Source organism: Pezoporus flaviventris, unplaced genomic scaffold (assembly GCF_033815535.1).
Source record: "Pezoporus flaviventris isolate CSIRO_AGI_PZ_B2104156 unplaced genomic scaffold, CSIRO_AGI_Pfla_v1 ptg000045l, whole genome shotgun sequence".
Lineage (NCBI taxonomy): Eukaryota > Metazoa > Chordata > Aves > Psittaciformes > Psittacidae > Pezoporus > Pezoporus flaviventris.
In genome coordinates this window covers 11,055,114-11,081,575 of record NW_026892593.1, presented here as the reverse complement: position 1 = coordinate 11,081,575, position 26,462 = coordinate 11,055,114, and the positions used below count along the sequence as shown (strand labels likewise).

At 36.8% G+C, this 26,462-nt stretch overlaps 1 protein-coding gene across 2 annotated transcripts in view; it reads left to right on the top strand.

Annotated features, from left to right (window-relative positions):
* LRRK2 (leucine rich repeat kinase 2) overlaps positions 1-26,462 on the top strand; it is a 70,471-nt gene that overhangs the window by 1,981 nt on the left and 42,028 nt on the right. The window contains exons 3-14 of one of the 2 annotated variants that reach the window (XM_061467449.1): positions 2,728-2,834; positions 6,964-7,052; positions 9,034-9,168; positions 10,813-10,947; positions 14,503-14,634; positions 17,541-17,660; positions 18,790-18,914; positions 19,475-19,554; positions 20,306-20,412; positions 22,669-22,798; positions 23,687-23,811; positions 25,454-25,587. In XM_061467449.1, coding sequence (XP_061323433.1) covers positions 2,728-2,834; positions 6,964-7,052; positions 9,034-9,168; positions 10,813-10,947; positions 14,503-14,634; positions 17,541-17,660; positions 18,790-18,914; positions 19,475-19,554; positions 20,306-20,412; positions 22,669-22,798; positions 23,687-23,811; positions 25,454-25,587 — 1,419 coding nt within the window. Of the gene's footprint in view, positions 1-2,727; positions 2,835-6,963; positions 7,053-9,033; positions 9,169-10,812; positions 10,948-14,502; positions 14,635-17,540; positions 17,661-18,789; positions 18,915-19,474; positions 19,555-19,579; positions 20,413-22,668; positions 22,799-23,686; positions 23,812-25,453; positions 25,588-26,462 lie in introns of those variants that run through there. The other variant, XM_061467450.1, reaches the window with a different exon arrangement.

The window sequence follows — 26,462 nt, the reverse complement described above, 5'->3', positions numbered from 1 at the left end:
TGTTTACAAACATCCACAATATGTTAGTAGAGCTGTCTTCTTGCTTCACTCACTGTGATTCATTTACAGTCTTTGTGAATACACAATTCTCACTTTATAGTAGCAATGGAGTACTGTGGTCCTGATTTCAGTGCAGTCTTTTCACACTGCTAATGAATTTTCATTGAATAAATGCATTAATCAACCTCTTCTGCTTTTGGTTTTGTAATATATTTGACTCACATGAGAGAATAAACACAGTAAGAGATATATCTGAAGTGAGGATTTTCTTTCCTTCCCCTCCTTAACTGCTTTCAAAGCACCATGTTGTGCTGCTGTTCCACTGGCTTGTATGGAGTAAGTTTGCTTAACCCTTAAAATAAAATAGATCTTTAAGTAAATATGGTAGTTTCTTGCCACAGTTACTCTGGCAATGATTGGAGCAGCTTAGAAACTCTAGAGAAAATTATGTTTACTCTTGAGTAAAGAGCAGTCAGCAGAGCTTTATTGTGTCATGTAGAAGGTGTGACCTAATGTAATATAAATTCATTGCATGCTAGAAATGAAAAGGGTCTGATTTAAAAATAACAGCATTTCAGTGCTGCCACCAGCTGTTTCTGTGTATAGGGACCTGTTTGAGTGTTTATAAGAATGTCTTTGTTTATTGGTTTGGTTTGGTTTTTCTTTTCCGTGTGGCCTTCAGGATTTCTGTTATTTAAAATACCTTTATTTTTTACATAATTACTTAACAGATAATAAGTTTTCTGTTATCTCAGGTTGTGATTTTAATATTGTGAAATAGACCACATGTCAGCAAGTCAGATGTTTCCATTGGTCTTCTCTGGATTCACAGTTCTTATGAATGTTTGTTGATACTTGGAGTCACATCAAAATAAAAGTGTTTAAAGGAAATAAAAAAATCATCAGAAACAGTTTTAATACAGAAAGGAATTTTCTAAAGTCATTAAGCTAATTTTCAGCAAGTTCTAAGTTTTACAAGAACAGTTAGGATGAAATGAAGTGGGAATTTTAAAATGTTATCTAAGCAAAACACAGTGAATGAGTTAGTCGTCACCTCTACAATGGCTTTGCCATGTAGATTTGAAATTTGTACCTAACTGATAACCTGTTTTGCTTGGAACATGGAAAATTAGGTAATTATATATCCTCCTCTCAGGGAGGACAGATGATTGTTAAGACTATTCTTTGCACCTATGTTTAGTCAGGGCACAAACCAGCTAAATCTTCCTGAGTGTCCATAGTAATAGTCTCATGTAAAGCGAGCCAGCTTGCGATCCCGGGAAGAGAAGAGCATGGAAATTGGTTTGTGATCAAGTTCAGTCTGCAGACATTAAGGTTGTAATTGGCTGATAACATTTGGCTGTGCAAATTTGAACTGAAACAGAACTACTGCAGACAGTGTGAACACAGCCCATGTAACCAAGTACGTGGAAGATAAAAGCAGAATTCCGGTTCCCAGGGCCTACATCATCATTATCATACTTGCCAAAGTTGTGATGAAAGCTGTGTAGGTTCAATCCTGTGCTGTTCCTATGTGTGTCTCTACACTATCAGACTTGCAGTTTCATATCTCTCGTCTTGCAGACTGTAGGGTTAGAGATCATGCACTTTCCATGCACTTTGCAATTAAACTCTTTGGAGGTAGTCATTTACATTCCTGTTGTTGGCTGTCCTGTCTTGACCCCTTTGCTTCACATAATCCTTCTGCCGAAAAATGTTCCAGTTACACATAGAGTTTTTGAGCCATACTTAGACTATCTCCTTTATTGACCCTATTCTTGAAGCACACAGACCTAATTCCACTTTATTTTTTTCTTTTTATTTATATGGCTAAGGAAACCTTTATGCCTTGTTTTCATTCCTTTTTGTAAAATCTGTTTCATCTTGGCTTTTGACATTGCTCATTTCACTTCTTGCCTTTCAATACATCAGGGTTTTCTTGCTTATCAGTTAATCCATTGTACAGGTTTTGCTTACTGCATCCCCACTAAAGCCCATTCAGTCGTATCACTCTGCAGGTGTTCATAATGCATCGGGTTCATCTAATACAGAAGACCAAAGAGGAACATTGTTTTTTTGCATTATTTAGTGATGTCTGAAAGTCAAAGAATTTGCATAGGATAGGTAGTTATTAATAACAAACACATTTGGTTTAGTTCATCTTTCCTTCCTTGTGATCTCAAAACTTTCACTGCCTTCATTACATTTTGAAAGCACACAATACTGAGGATGGTGAGATTATGAAATATATAGTACTGCTTAGGTATCTCATTCCCATTTAAACGCTGGACACCTTTAGAAACCTATCTTTTCTCCTTATAATTTGCAATGAAATGGCACATTCTTATGGAAACGCCCATTCTTCAATAAAGCTAGATTACCTGTAATAGTGCCGTGGTCTTTCCTGGCCCATAAAGACATACATGCTATGGACCTCTGTCAGCATCTCTTTTAGCTGTGTGTCCTTCATCCTCAAGCAGTGCTGAAGCACATTGAGAGTGATGTGTTACTACAAGCAGTGCATTCAGAATCATTAGCATGTGTGGTTTACCTTCATCTTTTCACTTTTTATGTCATTTGTCGTCTGTGTTGATTAATTTTCCCTTATTGATTTGACAAGATAACTTTTCATAACATCCTTCTTGCAAAACCCAAGAATATTAGAAGACAACATTGATGTTTCAAATAGAATATCTCTCCTAAAATAGCTATATTTTTGTTTTACAGATGGGTTGGTCACTTCTTTGTAAATTAATAGAAATTTGTCCAAGTACTCTACAGAACATAGCTCCTAAGGATGTTGGGAAGGACTGGGAAGTACTGGGTGTTCACCAGTAAGTATTTTGTATGTAAAGAGTCTTCTGGAATGAGTGGTTATCACGACAGCATATTTGTGCAATGGAATATATTTATAGAAATTTGTTACATCAGCTTCTAAATGATTCAAGATTTTTGTGGGTTTTTTTCAACCTTCAGAATGGGAGACTCATGCAAGCAGGGACTTTACCTGTGTGTACAAATTACCTGGTGGAGAAAGTAAAGGAGACTAGCCAGGCTCTTCTCAGTGATGCCCAGTGACAGGATGAAAAATAATGGGCGCAAACTGAAATATAGAAAATTAAACATTAAAATATTAAACATAAAAAACTCCTTACACATTAAAAAAAAAAGCTTTGTGGTTTTTGTTTTTTTTTTACTTTTCATTTTTGTTATGAGGTTAATCAAACACTGGACAGGTTGCCCATAGAGTTTGGAGTCTGTGAGAGGTTGCAAAGTTTCAAACCTTATAGATGCTCAGAACCTGACTGGATGTGGCTCCAAGCAATCAGTTGTAGCTGACCCTCCTTTTGGCTGGAGAGTCGAAACAGGAGACCTCCAGAGGTCCATGCCAAATTCAGCAATGCTGGGATTCTCTGGTTATCAATGTCTTCCATTTTAATAGACAGATGCAGTATTGCCTGGATGATTGTGGATGTGTTTTCTTTCCAAATATGAGGGATTGTATCCACAAGCCTAAAATACTGTGGATCGAGAAGAAGGGGGGTTGTCACACCTAATCTTACTGTCTAAAAAGTAAGCACTAAGCCAGGTCAGTGGACACAATTACCTGCAGAGAGCATGGTCTATTCCATCTTTTTAGTAAGTTATCCAGGTGCAAATTGTGGTTTGGACTTGCTCATCTCTGTCCATTAACTGTTGAGGGAACCTAAGCAGCTAGTTTCTGGATGGCTGTGGTTAGATGGGATGAAAACCACACAGTTTAGCTCTATAGTTGTCATATAGCACAAGTGGTAATTGTAGATGATACAAAGGGGGAAGAAGAGCTTGGATAGGTGTTCTTTGGTCATATTGCTCATTCAGGGCTCATATGACAGCAAGAAGGTACAGCCTTACAACTCCCGTAGTGAATATGTCTCTGCCTTTATAGTCTTCACCATACCTTTCCTTAGAAAGGTTGCTGTCTTAAGATCATTTGCATGAAGATGCAGCTTGGGTTTGTGGGGTTTTGCTTGTTCATCTTATGTTGGCTAGAGTACATGGTCAGTAAGTGAATTAACTCCCTTAAAAGAAGGGCTGGCAATTTTTGTTAGAAAATGAAAGTGATTTTGGTTGCTTTTTTGTGAGCAAGAAACAAGAAGCTAGTTGCAATTTCTTTGGCAGATTAAAGACATGTTAACTGAGAGCTGTTCTGAGACTTAGAGCTATTGCTGTTCATTCTAGGTCCCAGAAAAATTACTCTTTTGGGGCTGATCTTTCCCATAGCCTCGTCAGAGTCCACATGGTGCATGCGGTTGAACAAAGCATACTTTTCAAGCTCAAACTTCACAAAAAAATCTGTTAATAACATTACTGTACACAGTTCCTTTCCAATACCAGTATTTTAGCCAACTCTGTGTCCCTGTCTGATATGTTGGCAGTTTTTCTTGCTGTGGAGAAACTTGTTCATAGTGGGGGAGTAAGCTCAGACATTTCTGTCAATGCCAAAGACAGAGCAAACCAGCCAAATTATATTTCAGGTTCCTTGTAGGTGGATTGGACTACTGCTGTGCATCAACACCATGATGAATATGTGCTGTTTGCAGCAAGGCAGGAGACAGTTATGGTAGAGAATAAAAGTTTTTTATTTGTTTTTTGGGGGGCATTTTTTGTCCAAGAGATTTTCACTTTTGTGTGTTTATTTTAGAACAGAAATCTTAAGCGAGGAAAAAGCGTTTGTTTCTTGTCTGTCAACCACGAGCCAACTTGACCACATTACAGTTGTTTAGAAACAGTAGTTTTGTATTGATGTCGATGTTCTTGACAGGCAGTGTGATAATTAGTCACTGTTACTGTGAGGAGAAAGGAGGGAAATTCCTTCAGTGTATTTGCATCTTCTTTACAAGCTCAGAGACTTCATGAGATGTTTCATAATCTCTTATGTTAAACTGTCATACACTCAGTGAGGTTTAGAAGATTTTACATCCTCATTCTTGGTTATACTTGAAATGGGAGGGTGTATGCAGGGAGTTTTCTCCTTGTATGAGACATGCTTTAATGTATGATTATTTTACCCTGCAGTATACTGAGTCAGCTCATGTCTTATATTTATCATTTATATATCAGCATTTGCCTGAAACAGATCACCCTGTATTAAATGCCCTCGTCCCAAAGCAGTGTTTCTTCCCCACAGCAGAAATAATGAGTCATTGACAAGGTAGACAGGAAGAGATGTTTAGTAGCTCCAGAGCATTTGATATCTCGGTGGGTTTTCCATTTATGCAGAGTGTAAAGAGTAAGGAAATCTTGCTTGACAGCTACTTATGGAGTAAAGAGGTGAAGGAATCTTCACCCCATGTACAGTTTTGCTCGACAGCTACTTATGGAGTAAAGAGGTGAAGGAATCTTCACCCCATGTACAGTTTCTACACGTGTATGCATATGCACACACACCTGCCACCACACAGTAAAATGCATTAGTAATGCTTAAGAACAGAACACTTTAATCAGGACGTTGAAGCAGATTTAAGAGTGTCTGTTTAGGTACTCTACCAGCTTGGTTAGAGTGGCTCTTGTTTTTTCCTTAATTCATCATCCTGCTACTTAGATCCATACATGTGGGCTGTATGCTGGGACAATAATTTGCCTCAGGACTGAAAACCCAAATGCCACCGTCTGTCCTTGTCTGTAGAGTTGAAGTCCAAAGTACGCATACAGAAGATTCAGTGAGGTAACTAAGTGCTGCTTTTTGTTTTTCAAGAGAGGTCAAGAATTTTGCTAAAGTATCACAAACTACTGCACAATCCATTTTTATTAGATATTATGTATACAAAGACTCACATTTGAAGATTATTAAGATTGCAGAATCAAGTTCTCCAAAATCATGAAAATTAAAAAAAAAAGGTTTCTTTAGGGTTGAGGTTTGTTGTTTTTTTTTTTTGTGTAAGCCTATCCATTTTTATTTAGTTTTTAATTACACAGTCTGGAGTCCGTCCCCCCCCCCCCCCCCTTTTGAGATATGCTTCATTCAGTGCAAAATTAATGACTACATATTTTCTATCTTCAGCATCCTTCAGTGTTTGGCCCACTGCCTTATTTACTGTATCCTAGTGATACCTTGTGTGAAAACTGGCCTATTCGTTTTCTTCTCAGCTTTTCTTAGTGTTCATAAGTATTGTCTAGAGCTTTTAAAATTTTGTTTATTGAGAAGGTGTAATGGATTTGTGATCACTGTATTACAGATGGTAGTTTAGGCAAAGTCTGTTTAAAGTACCAACTGATTTTTGGGCCCCTAGTTTGGTACATGCACTGGATTTTTCAGAGTACTTAGCATTGCTTCACTTTCTCTGTTTAAAACGTCAGCTTTGGTTGGCTCTGATGCAGCATTTCACAGGTCTCAGGTTGGGCCACCCAGAAAGTAAGGAGTCTGAAATGGGCAGTTTATGAAATGTTTCTTTTTAGTGATTTGTCCAGCATCACACAAGTGCTATGTGGTGGAAACTTACATAGGGTAGAGTTCTTCAAGATGCTGTTCAATTTCTTTCACTGGGAAGCTGCTGTTTCTCATCCAACAAAACCATGATAATTCATTGTAACTTAGCTCTTGCTATGCACAGAACAGTTCTGGACTGTCCACAGCCTGCTGTGCTCCACAACCCTGCTTCCTGTACAGTTACTCCATCCTGAATGAGACTTGTCCTCTGTAGAATTTATATAACTAATTAAAAATTAAAGTAAAATTAATAAATTATGCATAATTTATTGTAGTATGATAATAGGTAAAATACCAACATTATTTTATTGCTAACTTGAAAAAAACATAAACTGAAATAAAAGTTTAAAAAATAAAAATTGGGAGGTTTTTTAAGCTTTTGCTAATTTCTATAGCTATTTCATTTTTAAGGAAAAAGTTTGATAAAATTTTGTGTATGTCAGTATTTCTTTAGCTATAACTCTTTTTTCTTTTTCTTTTTTTTTAATTTGTAGACAGATTCTTAAAATGCTTACAGTCCACAAAGGAAATATCAATCTCTCAGTAATAGGACTGAAAACATTGAATCTACTTCTCATGTCAGGTATTGTGGGGTTTACTTTCCTACTTTGTCTAAGCCTTTAAAACACAAAACTGTGCTACGAAGTGTGTGACTGTACATGTCGAACCTAATTTTTCCGTCTTGTTTTACTCTGTGAAGTCACTTGTCATTTGTACTTGTATATGAAATAATAAGAGTACTGCTTTGCAGCTTTTTTATGCAGCTAGAAATGATTCTCCAAATTGCAAAGCCATGAAGAATATGACCAATTAATTTTCCAACTTGTTATTAGAATAGACACAAATACTTGCTGTGAAGCAGTCAAGTAAAATAACTAAAAGCTAATTTTTTCTTACCTAAATATAAATTTGGTGACATTCTGACTTGCTTTCTTTAGTACTGGTTAATACTTTTGAAAACAGTAAATCATCTCTGACATTCTTGTTATTTTGCTTAGCAGAGACCTGATCTTGCCAGGCACTGAGAATTTTCTTCATGGTGCTGAGGTTCTTGATCTTCTGTAGAAATTAAAGAGAAACCTTAAAGGAGAGTTATGCATTATGCTATTTTAGTCAAGTTAGCATATAATATTAACACAAATTGTTGTTAGGTTAGGAATTCTTCCATTGACTTTAACAGGCTCTGGAATCAGCCTTATTTAGAAACTAAGGATTAGACTTGAGCTGTCCAATGTTCTGCTGTCAGCAGTGGAGCAAGACAGGCACTTTCAGGGGATAGTTCATCCTATTAATGTGTTTATTATATAAGAACAGTTATCTCTTGAACCTGTTTTCCTCTCCCTTTTGATTGTTGGGAGGTCTGGAGGTCTAGCTTAGACTGGGCACCTAACTTTTTATCTGCTGAAGTTGACTAATATAGGTCTCATTATAAAGTGCTACACTTTATCATTATGTGATTAACATCACTATGTGATTAATAATAATAATAGCAAAATCTGGCCATTAGTGAGTAACTGTAATCAACAGCTTCTTTCTTTTAATTGTGAGGTATCGTAAAGGGTCCTAAACTGTTGACTGGATATTCCATAACAGGTTATTCCTGACTGCTACTCATCTCAGCAGTTGATTAACCAAACTTTAATTCTCCTTTCAACTACCAGAAATTTTACCTTGTCAGAAAAATCTCTTTATTATTGTTTCTTTCTGTATGTCTGTAAACTTGAATTGTGCTATATCTGGAGCTGACAGAGCAGTGTGAATGCCTTCTAGAAAGTTCTTATTGAAAAAAGACAAAACCAAAACCAACCAAACCCCCCGAAAATAATAACAAAAAAGAAAAAAAAAAACCAAACCAAAAAAATCCCACCCACCCTAGCTACAGCTGAAACACTGCACAGGCGTTATGAATTCAACTGTTATTGCTGTAAGCTTGAAAAATTGTCATAAATACAAATCTTTTTGCCTACACATGTTATCGAGTAACAGGCTTTTTTCAGGATTTTTTAATATTATAACAGCAACAGTGAGATTGGCTTTTCAGTTCATCTTCAGGCCAAAGAAATGGCTGAGAGTGTGAGAATAGGGTTTCATTACATGGACCAATTTCATGGTTGACTGTAGCTGACATATACATTTGAAATCTGCTCTTGTTTTCCTCAGGCAGTGTAGTCCTGCCCTCTTTCTTCTATCAAATTTACTTCTTAGTGAAACCTTTCAGCTTGCTGTGTCTGTAAAAAGGGGGATGTTGGTGGGTTAATTTTATACCACTTTAGTGCTTTGAAGTGGATCATTGAGAGGTCAGACAAGTACCAAAGCAATGCAAAGTAGGAGCAACATTGGAAACTATGTTGTTGGCAATAATGTTTTGGAACATCTCAGTTGAATCGTAAAATACTACCTTAAGAGCTAACTTCCTCATGGATTATACAAAAACTTGGATTTCAGCTGTTAGTAAATTTTAAGGACGGTATTAAAGAATTTTGGATTTTAATGGTTAAGTACAGTGCTTCAGTAAGAACATTGAGAACTCATCAGTGCAACACGTCATCTCTTCTGCTATTCAGATGTAATTGCTTTCTTGCTGTTGGAGGAAGAAGTGGATGTGTTTTCCCTGATATTTAGTGCCATGCACACCTTCCCTAAAGATGAAGAGGTCCAGCAACATGGATGTAAAGCACTACACAAACTTTTTGAGAAAGGTATGTATATCTTGTGGTTTACTAAATTAGAAAAATGCATGGGAGGGGACTGCAGATGTTTATTTGAATATAATAAATGACTCCTTGCATTCTAAATTATGTTTTATGTATTATATCTGTTCTTTGAGTTAGCACAAAGCAGGTTTTCCAAGTAATATCACAGGTTTTCTGAATTAGAGCAATGAATATGAAAATCAACATTCCTCTTTGTTTCTGACCCTAGAGTTAACTGAAAAGATGGGATTCAATGTTACGCAATAACACTAGAAAAAAGAATAGTTACATTTGATTTTAATTCTCAAAATCCATGATTGTTTATTTGAAGACTGGTAAATTTTAGTGACAAGTAAACAGTTCTAAATTCAAGCTAAATGTTTACACTTCAAAAAAATATGTGATTCTGCTTGACAGTGCTAAAAGTTGAATATGTATCTGTGTATTATTTCAGTGTTTCTTCTGAGAAATGAAGTCAACATATATTGAATTTCTGCAAAATTATAAGGAACTGTGCATGCAATGGCCAGAAGTCCCTTTGTTGTAGCAGCCTTGCTTTGCATTGAGTTTCTTGGTTCAAAATAAATATTGAGAAATGCAGCCAAGTCCGCTGTACTCCTTTGCTTCAAAGATAGTCTCCATTTCTTCAGATTTGTTCTTTCTGGCACCATTTTATGTTGCTTTTTCTAAGTGTTCCTATCTGTGTGCCTGCAATGATCTTCTGCATTCCTTCCCCTCTTCTACTCTCTTGAAATACTTTTGTCCTGCTGTATTTTCTCCTCAGTCTCCATAAAAGTCTGAGCTTCTTAGATTTTTCTGTGCATGTTTTTAATAAGTGCCTGATTTTTACGGATCTACAGATTGCTTCATCTTCTTCTTGATGGCAGTGCTAATGTAACAAGTTTCTAGGCTGCCCCTTGCTATGTTTTCCTGCCTCTGAGCAACCTTGTCAGTTATTGTAATGTGAATGTTTGCTTAACTTTAGCTTGAACCAGATTCAAAAAGTGATTCTGCTTACAAAATTTAAAATGTGTTGTTCTTTCTCAACCTGGATCACTTCCCTTATCTGGTTCATTGCACGGCCACGCAGTTATGTCAGTACAAATAACAGAGGGCGGAGATAGAAAAACCTTAAGCCATTATTACAATGTAGGTAAGATATTATTAAAGCATGGCTGTAGTTTATGTGCAAAAACTCTATTAATAAAAAAAAAAAGTGGAAAAGTGAAACAAAATCATGGAGTATACAAAATGGCATTACATCAAATTGGTTTCACTGTAGGCTTTACCCTCTCCACTTACATAATGTCTTGGTAAAGAACATCTGAAGTTAATTCTATTAAAAAAAGGCTAAAAGACTTCTTGTAAAATGCTGATTCACAGGGAAGCATTTAAAAGTTATAACTCATTTATATAAAGTGTAATAATAAGTGTCATGCTACGTGTGTTTTGTTCAGCTGTCAAAGTGTAATCTGGAAAAAGGTCTTTATAAAGTAGGTCAATTTTCAGTAAAAGCAGTCATAACTGTGAAAGATGCTGTGTATGGAGAGTACCTTACTTTCTGTAAAAATAATTGTCTTTTCTCATGTTGTACCAGGATATGAATTATTTCCTCAAAACGTATTGTATCTCTCTTGCTTTTCAATTTAGTTCCAGAGGAGCAGCTGACTGAATTTGTTGAAAGCAAAGATCATATGATCATACTGAAAGTATTTAAAGAGTTTCCAGAGAAGGAAGAGGTGATTCTTCCTGCACTTTATTCATTACATTCCTTAGCTGGTCCATGTAAGTGCATTATTGGAAGTTATTTTTGATTCCTCATTTCCCATAGTGTACATCAGCTCACCTCAGTCTGCAGTAATCTTTTGGTGATTGTAAAAAAATCAGAACTTGCTGAGAGTTGCAGTCAAATCACTTTTCTGTTTTCTTTGGGAATTACCAATTTGTAATTTTTTGTGAGAACTTTTCATACTCATTCCTTCTGGTAAAACTGAAGTCTCTCATAAGGAACAGAAAGAGATTTTCTTCTGCTTGGAGTAAGTGGTAACAAAGATGCTTGAAAATTAAGATGTATTCATTTACTTTATTTATCTTCAGTGAGTTTGGGTAGCAGGTAAAGAACACTGTTGGCAGAGACTGTTCCACAAGGGGAAAATTATCCACACAAATCCAGTGGCCAGGGCTGAGAAAAGGTATCTGGGCTCAGACATCCCCTCTAATCACTCAGTGATGGCTGTGATAGGGAGCACTGGTAGCACTGCATAGTGTCCTCAGTTGCTGTGCGGTAAGACTGAAAGAAAATGTCCACATTAGGTCTTGTCTTCTGATAACAACAGTCCCTGTTGTGGCCAAAATCAGATCCTCAGAAATGTGCTTGATGAGTTGTGTCATTTTGTAGACAGCAATTTGATCTTGTTGACAGAGGCAGCTCTTGTCAGCTTTCTGCTAGTAGATACAAACAAGCACAGAGCAGAGCCCTGCTCTCCGTGTTTTCCATGAAGTACATAATGTACTTTCGCAAATGTGATTCCTGACAAAGCCTTGCTCGTACGTCTTGTCTGGCTCTCTTTGAACTGTCCTGGCCCCATATATGCCACAAAACAAGAACAAGACTGGAGTGTCCCATGTTTCATCAGACTCCAAGCTATTCAGTTTCTGTTTCTCCAGCTTCTTGCTGTTCCAATTTTGTGTTTAAAAAGTGAAGTATTCCTTGAGCCAGAAGTAATTTTACCCTAGCCCAGAAGTTACTGCAATTTTCTAACACACAAAGTGTAATAAGGGCATGACAAAGACCTGGTGTAAAGTAGATATTTAGCACTCTCATTTGTGATAAAAGATTGAAAATAGTCAGAGAAACAGAGTTAGCTCACATGTGAATATGCAAAGTGAGGCTGCTTCTGCCAACGTTCATACTGTTATGACATTCTATAATACCTGCAAGAAAATGTATTCCTTTAAGGCCTTTTGTTCCAGTGTGTGTGCTGTGAGAAACTGGAGGGTAAGAGTACAAGAGTTCTCAAATCTCAGTAGTTTTAATGGAATAAGAAAATGCTTTGCTGCTGACTGTCCTCCAAAGTCCACAGTGGGGTGATGGGTCACAGAAGGTTAGCCATCTCAATGGTAGTCATAGGCAGCCATCATGGCTTCTCCTCTGTTTAATGGGGAGTAAAAGGCACTTCAAGAGGAAATTTACCTGACCCTAAGAGAGGTATGTGTTACAGGTGGGATGAATCACCATATGGAGTGCTCAGATCTCTCCATCGATTGTTGTGAGAACCTAGGTGACCCAAGTTTTGGTGGTTAAGATTAAATGAGATCTATTTCACCTCCCTTTCTCTAGCTTGTTCTGGGAAACGGTAGTTCCTCACAGCTATACCATTCCTTGGTTCTTGCAGGATTTAAATATGCATTTAATTATGCTCTCTGTAGTAAACAATTTTGGATATTGTTTACTATATAATATTTACCAAGTGAGCTCTCGTGAGACTTCAGTTGGAGTATTGTGTGCAGTTCTGGTGTTCTCAACATAAAAAGGACACAGAACTGTTGGAACAAGTCCAGAGGAGGGCCACGAGGATGATCAGGGGACTGGAGCACCTCCTGTATGAAGACAGGCTGAGAAAGTTTGGGCTGTTCAGTCTGGAGAAGAGAAGGCTGCATGGAGACCTCAGAGCAGCTTCCCAGTATCGGAAGGGGTCCTATAAGGACAGGGGGTAATGGGTTAAAACTTAAACAGGGGAAGTTTAGATTGGATATAAGGAAGAAGTTCTTTACTGTAAGGGTGGTGAGGCACTGGAATGGGTTGCCCAAGGAAGTTGTGAATGCTCCATCCCTGGTGGTGTTCAAGGCCAGGCTGCACAGAGCCTTGGGTGGCATGGTTTAGTGTGAGGTGTCCCTGCTCATGGCAGGGGGGTTGGAACTAGATGATCTTAAGGTCCTTCCCAACCCTAACTATTCTATGATTCTATATCCAAAGACTATATTTGGGTATAGTCTTCTGAATATTTTAATATGTTTATAATTGTCATCTGTGAAATGATAACTTTACTGTGAAGTGATGCAATAGTATTTGTGGAACATACCTTTAAAAAGCTGTTCTTAGTTGAGAATGACATGAATAAATGGCTGTCATGTAAAAGCATTGTGATAGGTACCTTCCCCCTCTATCAAATAGAATGCTTCAGAAATGCTTCCCACTCGGCTTGCTTTTTTAACTTGCAGACCATCATTATTTAATATTCAGAAGATCTTCTGCTTTTAAAAATACTAATTATCTTTAATAATACAGCTGCGAATATTCTTCTTACGTTGTGTACAGAAAAGCCAAGCTGTGAAAAGAATGATTAAGAGAGTTTATAGGCCTCAGGAGAGTCATGCCCTTGGAGTCAGTGACAGGACTTCTTTTAATTTGGGTCAGGATTTTGTCCAAGTTTTTTTGGGGTTCATATTCTGTCTCATACCCTGTATAGACATACTAAAAGGATGCTTTCATACTCTGTACTGCCATGATGCTGTTTTGCCTTAAATTACTTAATTGACTTAATACGTAATTACTTAAATTATGTGGTATCACTCTGTCCTCAGTAGGAAGGGATGCATTCTGTGCCTTTACTGGCTCATTGTGAACATTGTTTGTTTCTGTATCTGGCCTACATAATAAACAGTAAATAGTGATTCTGTGAAATACAGAATTTGCGCTGACTTTCAAAATATTGCAGGAGCATTAGATGGACTTCTCTGTAAAATTCTGTAGAATTAATTTAAATAGAATAACTTGCTAAGTTGCCCTGTAAAAAAAAAAAGAAGGAAAACTTAGGAAAGCATAGAATCATAGAGTCATAGAGTAATGGTTTGGGTTGAACAGGATTGAATCAAACAAATTACATTTATTAAAAAAGGTAAATTATTTCTTAATTATATCTCCACAGGAATATTACAGAAATACTATAAAATGTTTACCTGATCACAATCACGTTATAAGCACCATTTACAAGATTAAATTAATATTTGTGAGACAATTTGTTCTGTTTTAAGAAAACAGTTACATAAGAATGTTCTGGGGAGGTTTCTGTTACATGGCCTGGTATCGAATGGAACATATTAATGAGTGGTAATATAAGACTGTGAACTTCATGAATTATTTCTAAGTGTTGGTAGTCATTAAAGTCTTCTATGGCAATACCAAGAAAAAAACAAATGCCACTTTTCTCTCAAGTTACAAAGCAGAAGCTGAAACATAGGCCCAGTTTTCTAAATAGATTAAGTGAAGTCTGAATTAGAATCCAGTCAACATGAGGGGTTTTTTTCTTAAACAATTTTTGTTTCTGTTTCATTCTTTAGGCAGCAATGTTGAAGTGCTCATGTCTGGAAATGTTCGCTGCTACAATGTTGTAGTGGAAATGATGAAAAGTTTCCCTGATAGTGAAACAGTTCAGGAAGTGAGTTGCTGTTTGTTGCATAAGCTTACCTTGGGTAAGTTCACAAAGTTGTTTATAGTCAGCTTACTGTGACTGTGTAAGAGTTGGAGTTAACTGACAGCAAGCATTACAGGCCATGAGTACTGCTATTCCAGCTAGTCCTCAGAGAGGTAAGCAGCTCTTTGTCTCTAATGATGTAAACATACTGAGGTAGCTGGCCACAGTCAATATGGTATCTTTTTGTGTTAAACATTAGTAACAATGCCAGAAGCTGCCATAAAAGACCTGACCAGGGTAAAAAAAGTGAGACAAAGAATGGGTGAAACACAAGATGGGAAAAAAAGTGAGACAAAAGAATGGGAGAAGCAAAATATGAGAATAGGGAGATCAGTAGACCCCATTCTGTTTAAAGTTACTATATAAGGGAAGAAAATTCCTTCTAAATTTCTTTTTTTGAAGTGGCAACACTGAGTGTGTGAAAGACAACTGGTCCTGCAGAACTACCTGGGAGGTATTCTTGGGAGACTGTGGTTTTCCTCCTTACAGTGCATTTACCTTCGGAGACATATGCTGCATTGCTACCCAGCTATGGTGCCTGTCTTGGGGTCTCATGTGCTGCAGCAGTGAAAGAACCCCTGGTCCCTGGACTTCCTTTGGCTTGGGCAAAAGTACTTTGGTTGTCTGGGCTTACACGAGCTAGTGTCACATCAAGAGAAATGATGGCAGTGTCAGAAAGGGATTTATTGTACCTTCTAGAAGCTCTCTACTCTCTCTTGGTACTATAATAAGCTGATCTGAGCAGTTGCCAAGGATGGCAAAATAGGATGTTCAAATGAAAATACATGTTTTTCCCCCTGCTGCATACAAAAACACTGAGTAGATGCCTGAGGATTTGCCACTTCATGCCAGATTCTTCTTCATCAAGGACTTAGCCAAGGTCTTTCTCATGAGTTGAATTTCCCAATTTTTGCAGGTGGTGGCCTGAAGCCACTGCAGATGTTGGTGCCAGTGCATAACTCCCCTTAGGTCATCCTTTTACCATCTCTTTCCACTTCTTCATGCAGATATTGTAGAAAATACAGATCAAACTAGACTGCATCCCAGAGCAGCTTCCAGTTCCCCTTCAGAAAGCCAAACAAAAAATTTCAAGAAAATATGATGGTCACTGAGGGGGGATTTGCAGGTTTTTGGCGAGAGGCAATGTTACCTTTGAATGGTTTCCTGTGCTAGACTAAATGCAGATAGGCAGAGAAAGCGAGCACTTGTGGGGATGCAGCAACATGTTGACATGCCTTGATCTTGCCCTAAGTGCAACTTATGTGGAGCCTGGTGTCAGTCACATGTTTGTCATGTATGCTGACGAACATGACCAATGGTGGCAGTAAAGCAGCCACAAGATCCAATTCTTCTTTCAGCATAACGAATGTCTTTCATCTTAATAAAAAGCCACTTCAGGAGAGTTATGGGAAGAGGTGTGCGCAGCAGATGTGAAATTGCTAGGTGCTCTTGGAAATAATCTAGAAGATATCCATATAGCCAGTGTGGCTTCTCAAATTATTCTGATAGACACTGTCTTTTAAACCCATGTTAACTGGCAGTGAAATGGTAAAGTCAGGATCTACTGGGTTCCAAAATCACTGTCATGTGTTCTTGCTAATCTGGTAATGACCATTCTGACTTGACTTTGATCAAAATTTAACTGACTGATACCTTTTTTGCCAGCCACAAGTCCAGTATAGTTACTCATCACATAGTCTAAGACTATCAATTTTGTAACATATTTACACATTCTAATGAAGAATTAAACAAAAACATTCCCATTAAAATATGGCAAGAAACAGAAATGCTGATATAACATGACCACACTACTACAGGCAGGGTTAGAAGAAAAATACTCTTTCCAGTCACACTTGTAATAAGTGTTAAGGCCAGAGTTTTAGAATGATTAGTCTGGAAAGGACTTGGCTTAAAGTCTGATGTTGAGCATTCTATTAACTTGGTCTAATTGAACCAAATCATAAAATACTAGGAGAGTTACTTATCTTCTTGTGAAAAACTGAAGCTAGTCAGTGCCTATAGGACTCAGGACCAGAACAGAGGGAAATAAATTAGGTTAGCTTTTCTTCTGTATGTAGTTATATTTTTGATGCTCAAATATGGGAGAATTTTTAATTTCGTACCTCATCTGAAGGGTTTGAGAAACACTGATACAGATTTGAATTCAACCTTTTACACTGCTAGTATGATTTTCATTTTTACTAATCAAGAATTAAAACCAAATATCAAAATAGAAACCATAGCTATTGAACTATTTTACAAAGTGAGTGTTGCTGTATTATTTTGTGCGTGCTACTTGTTTTTACAACTAATTGGAAAGTTATTTTCATTTGCTTGCTTTTTGCAAAATTCTTTATATTCAACCTATGTTATAAAATACTGTACAGCCTATAATAAAAATTAGGCTTTGAATGCATTTATCATTAAAGGGTAGCTCTTTCTACTATTTCAGAATATATATATATTCTGTATTTGTAATGCTGACCTTGGTCTATTTAATGAGGAGGACAAAACCAGAGAATAAATCACAGTTAAACCACTTGTTTGATAGGATAAAACAAATTATTGCAGAAATTCAAGACCAGGAAGCGTTTGCTTCTTGGCAGGAAGCCTGTAAGTGATACACTGACTATATTTTTCCTATTTTGATGACAATTCGCACTTCATTTTGCATTCAACCTAAGCCTGTTGTAAAACAAAAAAAAACCACAAAGAATTTAGATCCCAGTGCTTTTTATTCTTGGCCTCTTTCTGCACAAATAAAACATTGTTATGTAAAGGCCTGCAATAAGAAATCTAATGTTTGCTACAAAATTTCAGCATTGTGTGCTGAGAAAGTTACATTAAAGGCATGCAAAGCTCTAGATATGTGTTTATATTCATTTACATCTTATGTATTTTCAGAAAATTTTTTCAATATCCTGGTATTACATAAGGTTCCAGAAGTCATTGTGAAGGCTGTTAAAACGTATCCTGAAAATGCAAAGTTACAAGCTGCAGCTCTCAGTTGTTTAGCTCTTCTGAGTGAGTAAATCTCTTCCTAAACACATAAATAATTTTATTTATCTGTCCACTTGGTTTTTTGTTTTTTTTTTTTTTATACTGGTAGTTTCCTATAATCATTTTGAACTCTATTTCTTTAACATGAAGGCCTCAAGCAGGGTAGTTTTCAGAGAGCTGGATTTTCTACATGCTTAGAGTTTGTTGGTTTACTATGACGTGGCTGTGTTCATATCGTATGCCCGACATCTTCACAGTGTTCAGAGCTTGTAAGTTATGTTGACAGGTCTTAACAAAGCAATCTGTTTTTTCATAGGCAAATATTGGATAATCCCTACTTAACATAAAATCTCTAGATAACACTAATTTGATTCTGTGTTTGCCGTTTATGACAGTAATCACCATACTGTGGCAGTTGATAACACCAAATCAGTGCTTGTACTTGAGTCCTGAAATCAATTAAAAGATTTAAACTTTTCCTTGTGTACACTCCAGATATTATTTTGAAACAGAAGTTGATTAGCTAGTGGCAAAAAGCTAGGGATTTGATCCTCTTTGTCTTTGAGTAATTGTTCCAATACATAAGTCAGTAGAATAGCAAAGATTAGAAGTCAGTACAACTCCAGGAAGCCTCAGACATTATGGTCAGTGTTGATACTTTTTTTACTTTTTTTTTTCTCTTAAATGCTGAAAAATTGCAGGTATTAAATGATTTCTTTGAAATTCTGTTGCACACTGTGGGGCCAGGTATCTCTCTGCAATTTGAATTTCATTTTTTAATGGCACTTTCAGAGTGTAAATGGCTCTATGATAAGTGGTTACATACAAAAATGAATCGCAGTTACATTTTATGTCATGGTATTCTTTATGTAAATACACAACAAAAAATAGGATATGCAGGTCTTTTCAGAGGCTGAGCATTGACTGACCTCTATGTATCTAATCCACTACAGCATAATTAAAGTTTTTAGTCCCTTTATAATCTAAAAGACATTTTTCGAATCTGTCATAGAGTTTGTGTCAAAAGACTTCTCCCATCCCAGAAGAGACTGATCCTCCTGCTGAATTTCACGCACAGGCAGCGTGAGCTGAGTTAAGACATAAATGTTTTGTTTTCACAATAAGAGTTTATTGTAGATAATTTATATTTCAGCTGAAACAATATTCTTAAACCGAGACTTAGAGGAAAGAAAAGAAGAGGAGGAAGAAGAAAAATTATGCTGGTTGGAAGCATGTTACAGAGCATTAGAACTGCACCGAAAAAACACAGATGTGCTGGTGAGAATTTCAGGATGATGGGGGTATGGAAAGACTGCATTACACATTAAATAAAAAGTTTGGTAACTTCACTTTCTTCTGTATGTCCTCGGTAAAACAAGGTTGTAAGGACTGGATTAGATTTAAAGTAAATCATACCTTCCTTGCCTTTCTCACCTTTCTTCACCTCAGCTGGTTTCAGTTACTCCTGTGGACTAAATGCGTGTAGTTACAATGAGGTTTGTTACCTGCAACTTTGGCCACCCGAAGTTTGTTGTTTATGTAGCTCCCCTATATGCAGTAGCAAAACACAGGCCCATCAACCAAAGAATTCATCTCTGCCTAAAATAGATATCAAAATGCAAATCAAATAATAATAATATGGCACATGTTTGTAACTCAATCCTATCCCAGCTAGAAAGACTGTGACAGTCCACGTCTTACTGTATTTCTATGTAAAGAATCTTGTACCATTGTCATGGACTGAAAAACAGTCAAACCTTTTAATTTTTTTCTATATATTTTTGATATTTTAAAGGGATATTTTCTTAATCCTTTTGTCTCCTCTGGTTTATATTTAGGAGGCCGCATGCTGGGCTTTGAAAAATCTGTTTCTGTATCAACGCAACCTTCATGAGAAGATTGGAGATGGAGATAATCAGTCAGTGTTGATATCTTGAACTATAATTTGGCAAATGGAAAAAACGAAAGCCTACTATTAGGCCATGTGGGGTCTCATGTTTCAATTATTTTTATTTTCTTTCTTGTTTCCTGATGTATGATGGAATTAATGGTGATCAACAACACTTGGGAATGTTTCTTTCTTGAAAAGTGTGCTAACCTTGACTCAAGCAAAGTTGCTGGTGTCTTAACAAAGGGTCAGAACACAGTCTAATAGAACTAATCTTTACAGCTCGCAAGGAATTTCTTCTTCAGTTGCAACAATGATGGGGAGGATTAACGATTGTAAGAAAATAGAGAAGATTGAGATATCTAGTACATAAGGAATATGGAAAAGCAGTGCTCATTTTCCAACAAACCAGCAGAGCATAGTAAAGGGGGTGCTGCCTCATCAGGGAGAATCTAAGCATGGATAAGACACAGACTTCTATTTTACCTAAACTGTTTCTCAGAGTTGCTTAGAATTTTACTCATTTGGATTTTAGTGACCCTGTTGTGTACTGCATTCTCGACCCCAAGTCTCTTGGAAAACATGATTCAGAGTAGGCTAACATGCACAGTTTGCAAAGGGCTTTCTGTCAGCTCTTGCTCTAGAAGCATATTAGAAGCTGAGTACAATCACTGAAAATTTAATAATGTCACTTAATACTTTCTTAGGAAGCTAAACTGCAGTTAGAAAATAACCGCTGTAATATTGTCAATGTGCAGTGATTTGTTTCTCTCTGTGAAAGGTTCCCAATAGACAGAGCGGTGATGCTTTCCATGCTGATGCACTCCTCTTCAAAGGAAGTGTTTCAGGCAGCTGCTAGTACCTTGGCCATTTTATCACAACAAAATGGTAAGAGAATTTAATTACCTTTACTTTCTAATTCAGCAGAAAGTTATTGCTGTAATATTTAAATACTATTTATGAATAGTATTTATGATTAGTTTTATGAATGCAGTATTCCCTGTGCTTAGAATATTACGCAGTTGTTTTTAGTAGGAAGTTCATTCCTTGAGTTGAAAAAGCTATTGTTGGCTAGTATCAAAGAAAGTCTGTGGAAATAAAGAGCTGTTTGCGAGTTTTTGTGTTGCAATTGCAGTTCTTTGGAGCAGGAGACCTGAAAGAGTGTGTTCTCTTTGTATGCTTGAATAAATACCATGTATTTGAATTTCAAGAGCAGCATTTGTTGAAAATCACATGAATAAGGATTACAGCCTGACAAATACCATTTTCTTGCTTAACACAGGGGATTTGAGCAGTCCTGTTGACTTCAGTGAATCAAATTGTGCATAGAAAGTTAAGCATGTGCGTAACAGTTTTCAAGATTGCTTTAGCCCCAATTGTGTCCTTAACGTGGTTTCTTGTTCCAGTTTGCAGACCCCTTCAAAATTTTTCAGTGGAGATGTGGACCCCTGGGTAGAGTATTTAAGCCTACTGACAGTTGGCCTGTTTTTATTAGATACCTTTCCCAGAACCCTTTGAAATGGTTATGGACCTCAAGTGGTTTGTAGACTGCACATTGAAAACCACTGGCTAGATAGGAAGAAAAAGACTAGCGGTTAATTACTGTTCTCTAGGTGAGAAGGCATTGTTTTATCACTAGGTTACTGAGCCATCCCCGTACATGAAACCTCACAATGAAAAGATTTTGTAGTTATTTATGAGATAAATATGTGTTTGTTGAGAAATAGATCTCATAAATGTGTGCATACTGTTATAGTATACTATATGAGGTACTTTTGTCAAATGTTACTGGCAAGTGATTCCCTTTGGAAATCTAAAGCAAATTTTTGTCTTTTTTTCTTTCCTTTTCTTTTTTTTCTCATAGATGAATGTGCTTATATCAGAAATGAGAAACATAGAACTGTAGAATTGTTTGGGTTAGAAAGGACCATAAAGATTATCTAATTCCAAACCTGCTGCCGTGGGGCCCTTCCACTAGAGCAGATTGCTGTAAGCCCTGTCCATCCTGGCCTTGAACACTGCCAGGTACAGGCAGCCACAGCTTCTCTGGGCAACGAATATGAGGGCCTCACCACCCTCATAGTGAAGAATTTCTTCCCAATATCTAATCTAAATCTACCCTCTTTCAGTTTAAAGCCCTTCCCCCTTGTCCTGTCACTACATTTTCTCTTAAACATAAAGCAGCATAGTAAAACCCTCTGGCACCAGATTTGCTTGTATTAGCAGTTTGAAGTATATACATTGACCTGGGAATGTCAATAATTGGTAGTATTTACCATGATAATGTAGAATACTTTTATAATGTTCTAAGCTGTATTAGTTACAGTTATAGCTACAACACGTGCTGGGGTATTTAATTTTTAAAAAAAAAGACTTAACAGTAAATTGAGTTAATAAATTTAATTTTTGAAGCATTATATTTGAAGCTAGAAGGTTTTTCACAGCTTTGAATTCTAGCTTTCATAGAATCATAGAATCATATCATAGCTAGGGTTGGAAAGGACCTTAAGATCATCTAGTTCCAACCTCCCTGCCAGGGGCAGGGACACCTCACACTAAACCATGGCACCCAAGGCTCTGTCCAACCTAGCCTTGAACACTGTGAGGGATGGAGCATTCACAACTTCCCTGGGCAACCCATTCCAGTGCTCCACCACCCTAACAGTAAATAACTTCCTCCTTATGTCCAGTTTGAACTTCCCCTGTTTAAGTTTGAACCTGTTACCCCTTGTCCTATCACTACAGTCCCTAATAAAGAGTCCCTCCCGAGCATCCTTATAGGCCCCTTTCCTACATGATTGCAGAGTGCAGTTAAGAGGAAAAGTTTTGTAAGAATAAACATTTTTGAACCTAGAAGTAAAGCTGTACATTCTTCTTCCCTTAACTTTATGTAAGTAAGTATAGTAGATGTACTTAAACTTGCTAGACATTCGGGAATTATTATGCTTTTGATTAAGCTATGGAAACAGAAGTCAGCTTCAGCTCAAGCTGTTTCCCATTCTGATATGTACTTATAGAACATGTGTGGTTGGTGGGGCAAAAAAATCAAAAGGAGGAAAAAAGTTAGCAGTTCTGTTGTTTTTTAGAACTACACATAAAGTGGGGGAGATTTACTTATATGATGCTTGCATTTTTGTGTTGTAGTAACTATTAGGAAGACACTTCTGGCGAAAGGCATACATATGAATATTTTGGATATAATGAGGAAACATCCATATTCTCCTGAAGTGGCTGAAAGTGCCTGCAGAATTCTGAATCATGTTTTTGAAGGAAGGTAGTATACTTAAAAACACATGACCACTTCCAAAGTAAAGGTTTGTTTCGTTGATATTAAAATTGACCACAGGCTGACAGACCTGTTCAAGCCATTGGATTTTGTAATCCCTACAGCCAGACGCCAGGTGGATATGCGTGGGGATCTGTATGTGCTTCCCTTCGTGGTTACTGAGCAGTGAGGTTGGAATAGACTATTGCTAGGTGGTCTCCCCTCCTCTTAGCCACCCTGAATTTCAGAGCTAAGAAATTTCCCACAATATTAGCTGTGATAATTAAAAGAACATTGTGTTAATATTACTTTTCTCTTGGCTTCTGAAAGTGCTTCATAACGTGACTGGAAAATCAAGCTTGTGACCCATAAATACTGGTATACAGGGTGGGAATGTGATTCCAAGTGTCTTGCCAAGTTTTTCCAGCCTTCCTTGAAACTTTTATATATGCTAAGCTGTCTGTGAAAAAAATCGCAAATTCAAGATATAGTCACAGATTTTTTATGAATAATTTAATTTTAGACAAAAGAAAATCTCAAAGCTTCCATAAGCATGTTCATGGGAATAAAAAGTATTATAAAATGAAAACATAAAATAACCTTAAAAACTAATCAGAGGTCTTGGAATGCTGATGACATTGAGATTGTTTTTTTTTTTATTTCAAGATTAGAACCTAACATGTTTGATATTTTTCTGCTTATTCTCCAAATATCTCACAATTAATGAAAATAATACATTTGCCATGTCAAAGGAAACCACCATAGTTGAATATATATTTCGTAGCTCAGACCAGGTTTGCAGTGTTCTAAAGAATTATCCCACAGTGTTAAGGAAAGAAATACATGCGAAATTTAGAAATGCATTCTTTTCATTGATTTTAAGAACAATATTTTCAGCTTCCCTCATCTGGATATAATGACAGTAGCTGGATCAGAAGTTGTAAAAGCCATGAGGAAACATGAAAAATCACTCTCTGTACAGCTGGAAGCACTTCGAGTCCTTTTACACTTTATGATGCCAGGTAAGTCATCCAAAAAAGATACACCAAATCAGAAAATAGAATTAGATAACTGAGGTTTAGTCCTTCTTATCTAATGATACAGCCTTTAATGGAACTTCACGAAATTTACTGGTGTTATGTAAACAGCAGAGAGCAGCTGTAACCCTTTAGGAACATACAAGATGGAGAAAAATTTTTGAGGTATTGAAGGTAACAGACCAAAATTATCACTGCTGGATTTCCCTTGATTTCATCAGTGCAGAGTTAGTCTATTACTTCTAAGGAACTCATGGAATGAATGTGGAGCTATCACTGTGTGTATTTACAACCATTTAAGAGCAAACAGTGATTAGGACATCCACACCGTTGTACCACAAAATACAATTGTTGTAATAGTATCTCTTGAAAGGAACATAAAATTTGACCTCTGATATCAAAAAAAAAAAGACAATGATTTAAAGATATGAAATATACTGTTACATACTATTTTTTTACAGAAAGGGAAAAGCCAAACTGGCTAGCTTAGAAATTACTTTAAAAAAAAACCAAAACAAACCTTTAAAGGGAATCTAGAGTGGGGGAAATACGTTCTTTTTTAGTTCTGTACCTTTCACAGAATTTAGGGAAAGTTTTAAGTTTTATTATCAGTTTACTGCTGTATATCGTGCTTTTTTTCTCTCTGATATTAAGTGTGATAGTACAGACATGGGCACTGATTTTTTTTTCAGAACAACTTTTTGCAAGTATCTCTTAGCAGTTTTAGTTGAACATTTACAAAACCAGCAACTCTGAAACTCTTAACTAGCCTAATACATAAACTGACTGCAGGTTTTCAGTTTCCTTCTATTTGAATTCTAATCCTAATATTTTATATTTTTTTTATTATTAACAGTAAGATTAAGACTTGATGAATGTAGTGTAACATGTAGGCAAGGCACTTTTTGTTTGCCAGTATCCTGGAAATGAGACCCTTCTGAAGTGTAATCAGAGTGCCAGCTGGTTGTTGGAACTTGCAGGTTAATTAGGGAATAAAATGTAATTCATGGGGGAAATAGTAATTGGAACAAATATGAATGCTGAAGTGACTTCTAATGGATTTCTGGGCACTTTCTGTAGTGCCACTTGACTGCAATGCTAATAGCTACTAGAAAGGTAAACGTGAAAGACCTTTCTCTGTTGTTTTATTTGTACTCACCTTCCACTTAACGTCATGTGTGGGTAAAATTTGGCCTACGATGTGCTGCCAAGTGAGAAAGGGCAACTGGTATATATAGCTTCTCTGTAATGTCTCCTATCCAGAAGGAAGAGGCATTCTGAAGCAGGTATCAGGAACACCAAGAAATGCCATAGACTGGAAAAAAAAATAAACTTGCAATATACATTAGGAAACATTATTTGGCATGATTCTGCATTTTCACAGTAAGCAGTGAGCAAATATATGGTGAAATTGTCATTTCAAACACAATGTCCTCACATTACAGTGTAAATCTGGAGGGACTCCAGTATCTGTAACAACAGCATTCTGAAAACGTCATAGGATCTGAAATATGCCCTCTGAGTCCCCTCTGTGTTCAATTTGTTCTACTGGGTTAATACTACTGGGTTAGTACTAGGGAGAGTATTCAAGCTGTTCTCTGATGAAGGCTGTTTTCCATTGTTGCAGATACAAGGAATGAACACCAGAATGGTTCTTCCAGAGATGGGGGAGATGCTGCTTTTGCACTTACAATAAAAGTCATTAAAAGCCAGTGTCTGTTGGAGGGAACTCATTCGTTGGTGCTTAATGCTTTGAACAGGGTATAGTTAAAGCTTTATTCTAATGGATTATGTCACTGTTTTGCACTTGCAGTGGTGAATCATCTGTAAGTTTTAGATCTGCGTTGATTTTCCTGTTGATTTGATACAATTAATCTTAACTCCTGGGTTTCATTTCTTGTTTGGGGTTTCTTACTTTTTGTTTTGGAGTGTATGAGATGATCCCTTAAACAGGAATTCTAAATGATATTTATAAAAACAAGGCACTTTTTTTTCCCCCCAAGCATCCTGAATGCTCTTTCTGACCCAGTTGGTTTGTGTTTTGCGCTACTACTTCTATCAATCAGAAGGGCTAGAAATTAACACATTTTAATGAAAAGATAAAGGAGGAATAAGCGGAAAGATGGGCATAACTCCACTGAAATAATTTCATAGACTTACAAGTCACTGTATCAGCTATGCACACTTTCAAATCCAGGCCTCATCTAGGTTTCCTCCATCTAAAAGTGGGGAAAATTGGGAAAAACTGTCAAAAATAACCTGTTGAATTGCTATATAACTGAACCTAAAACTTTGAAAATCTTGATGGGGTGTGGTAATAGGTATGTTGCTTCATATTTTTTTCTTCTAATTTTTTTTCCAGTTAGTACCATGTTTATCCGTTGTGCTGGTCCTTAAAGAACCCCATTTATGTTCCTTTTCTCACTTTCCTTGTCCTAGCAAAATGGTGTGAACTTGTGAATGGTTGTATTGAAACTTCGAGGGGGGAAAAAGCCCACTCTCCATTACAAAACTCCCTAGGAAATGTTTCCAGAATCAAAGGTGAAAATCCAGGGAGGTTATGAGCAGCTGAAACTGATAGTTGAAAAATAAACATTTTTTAAGTTGTGATTATTGTAATTTATTGTTACATCTAC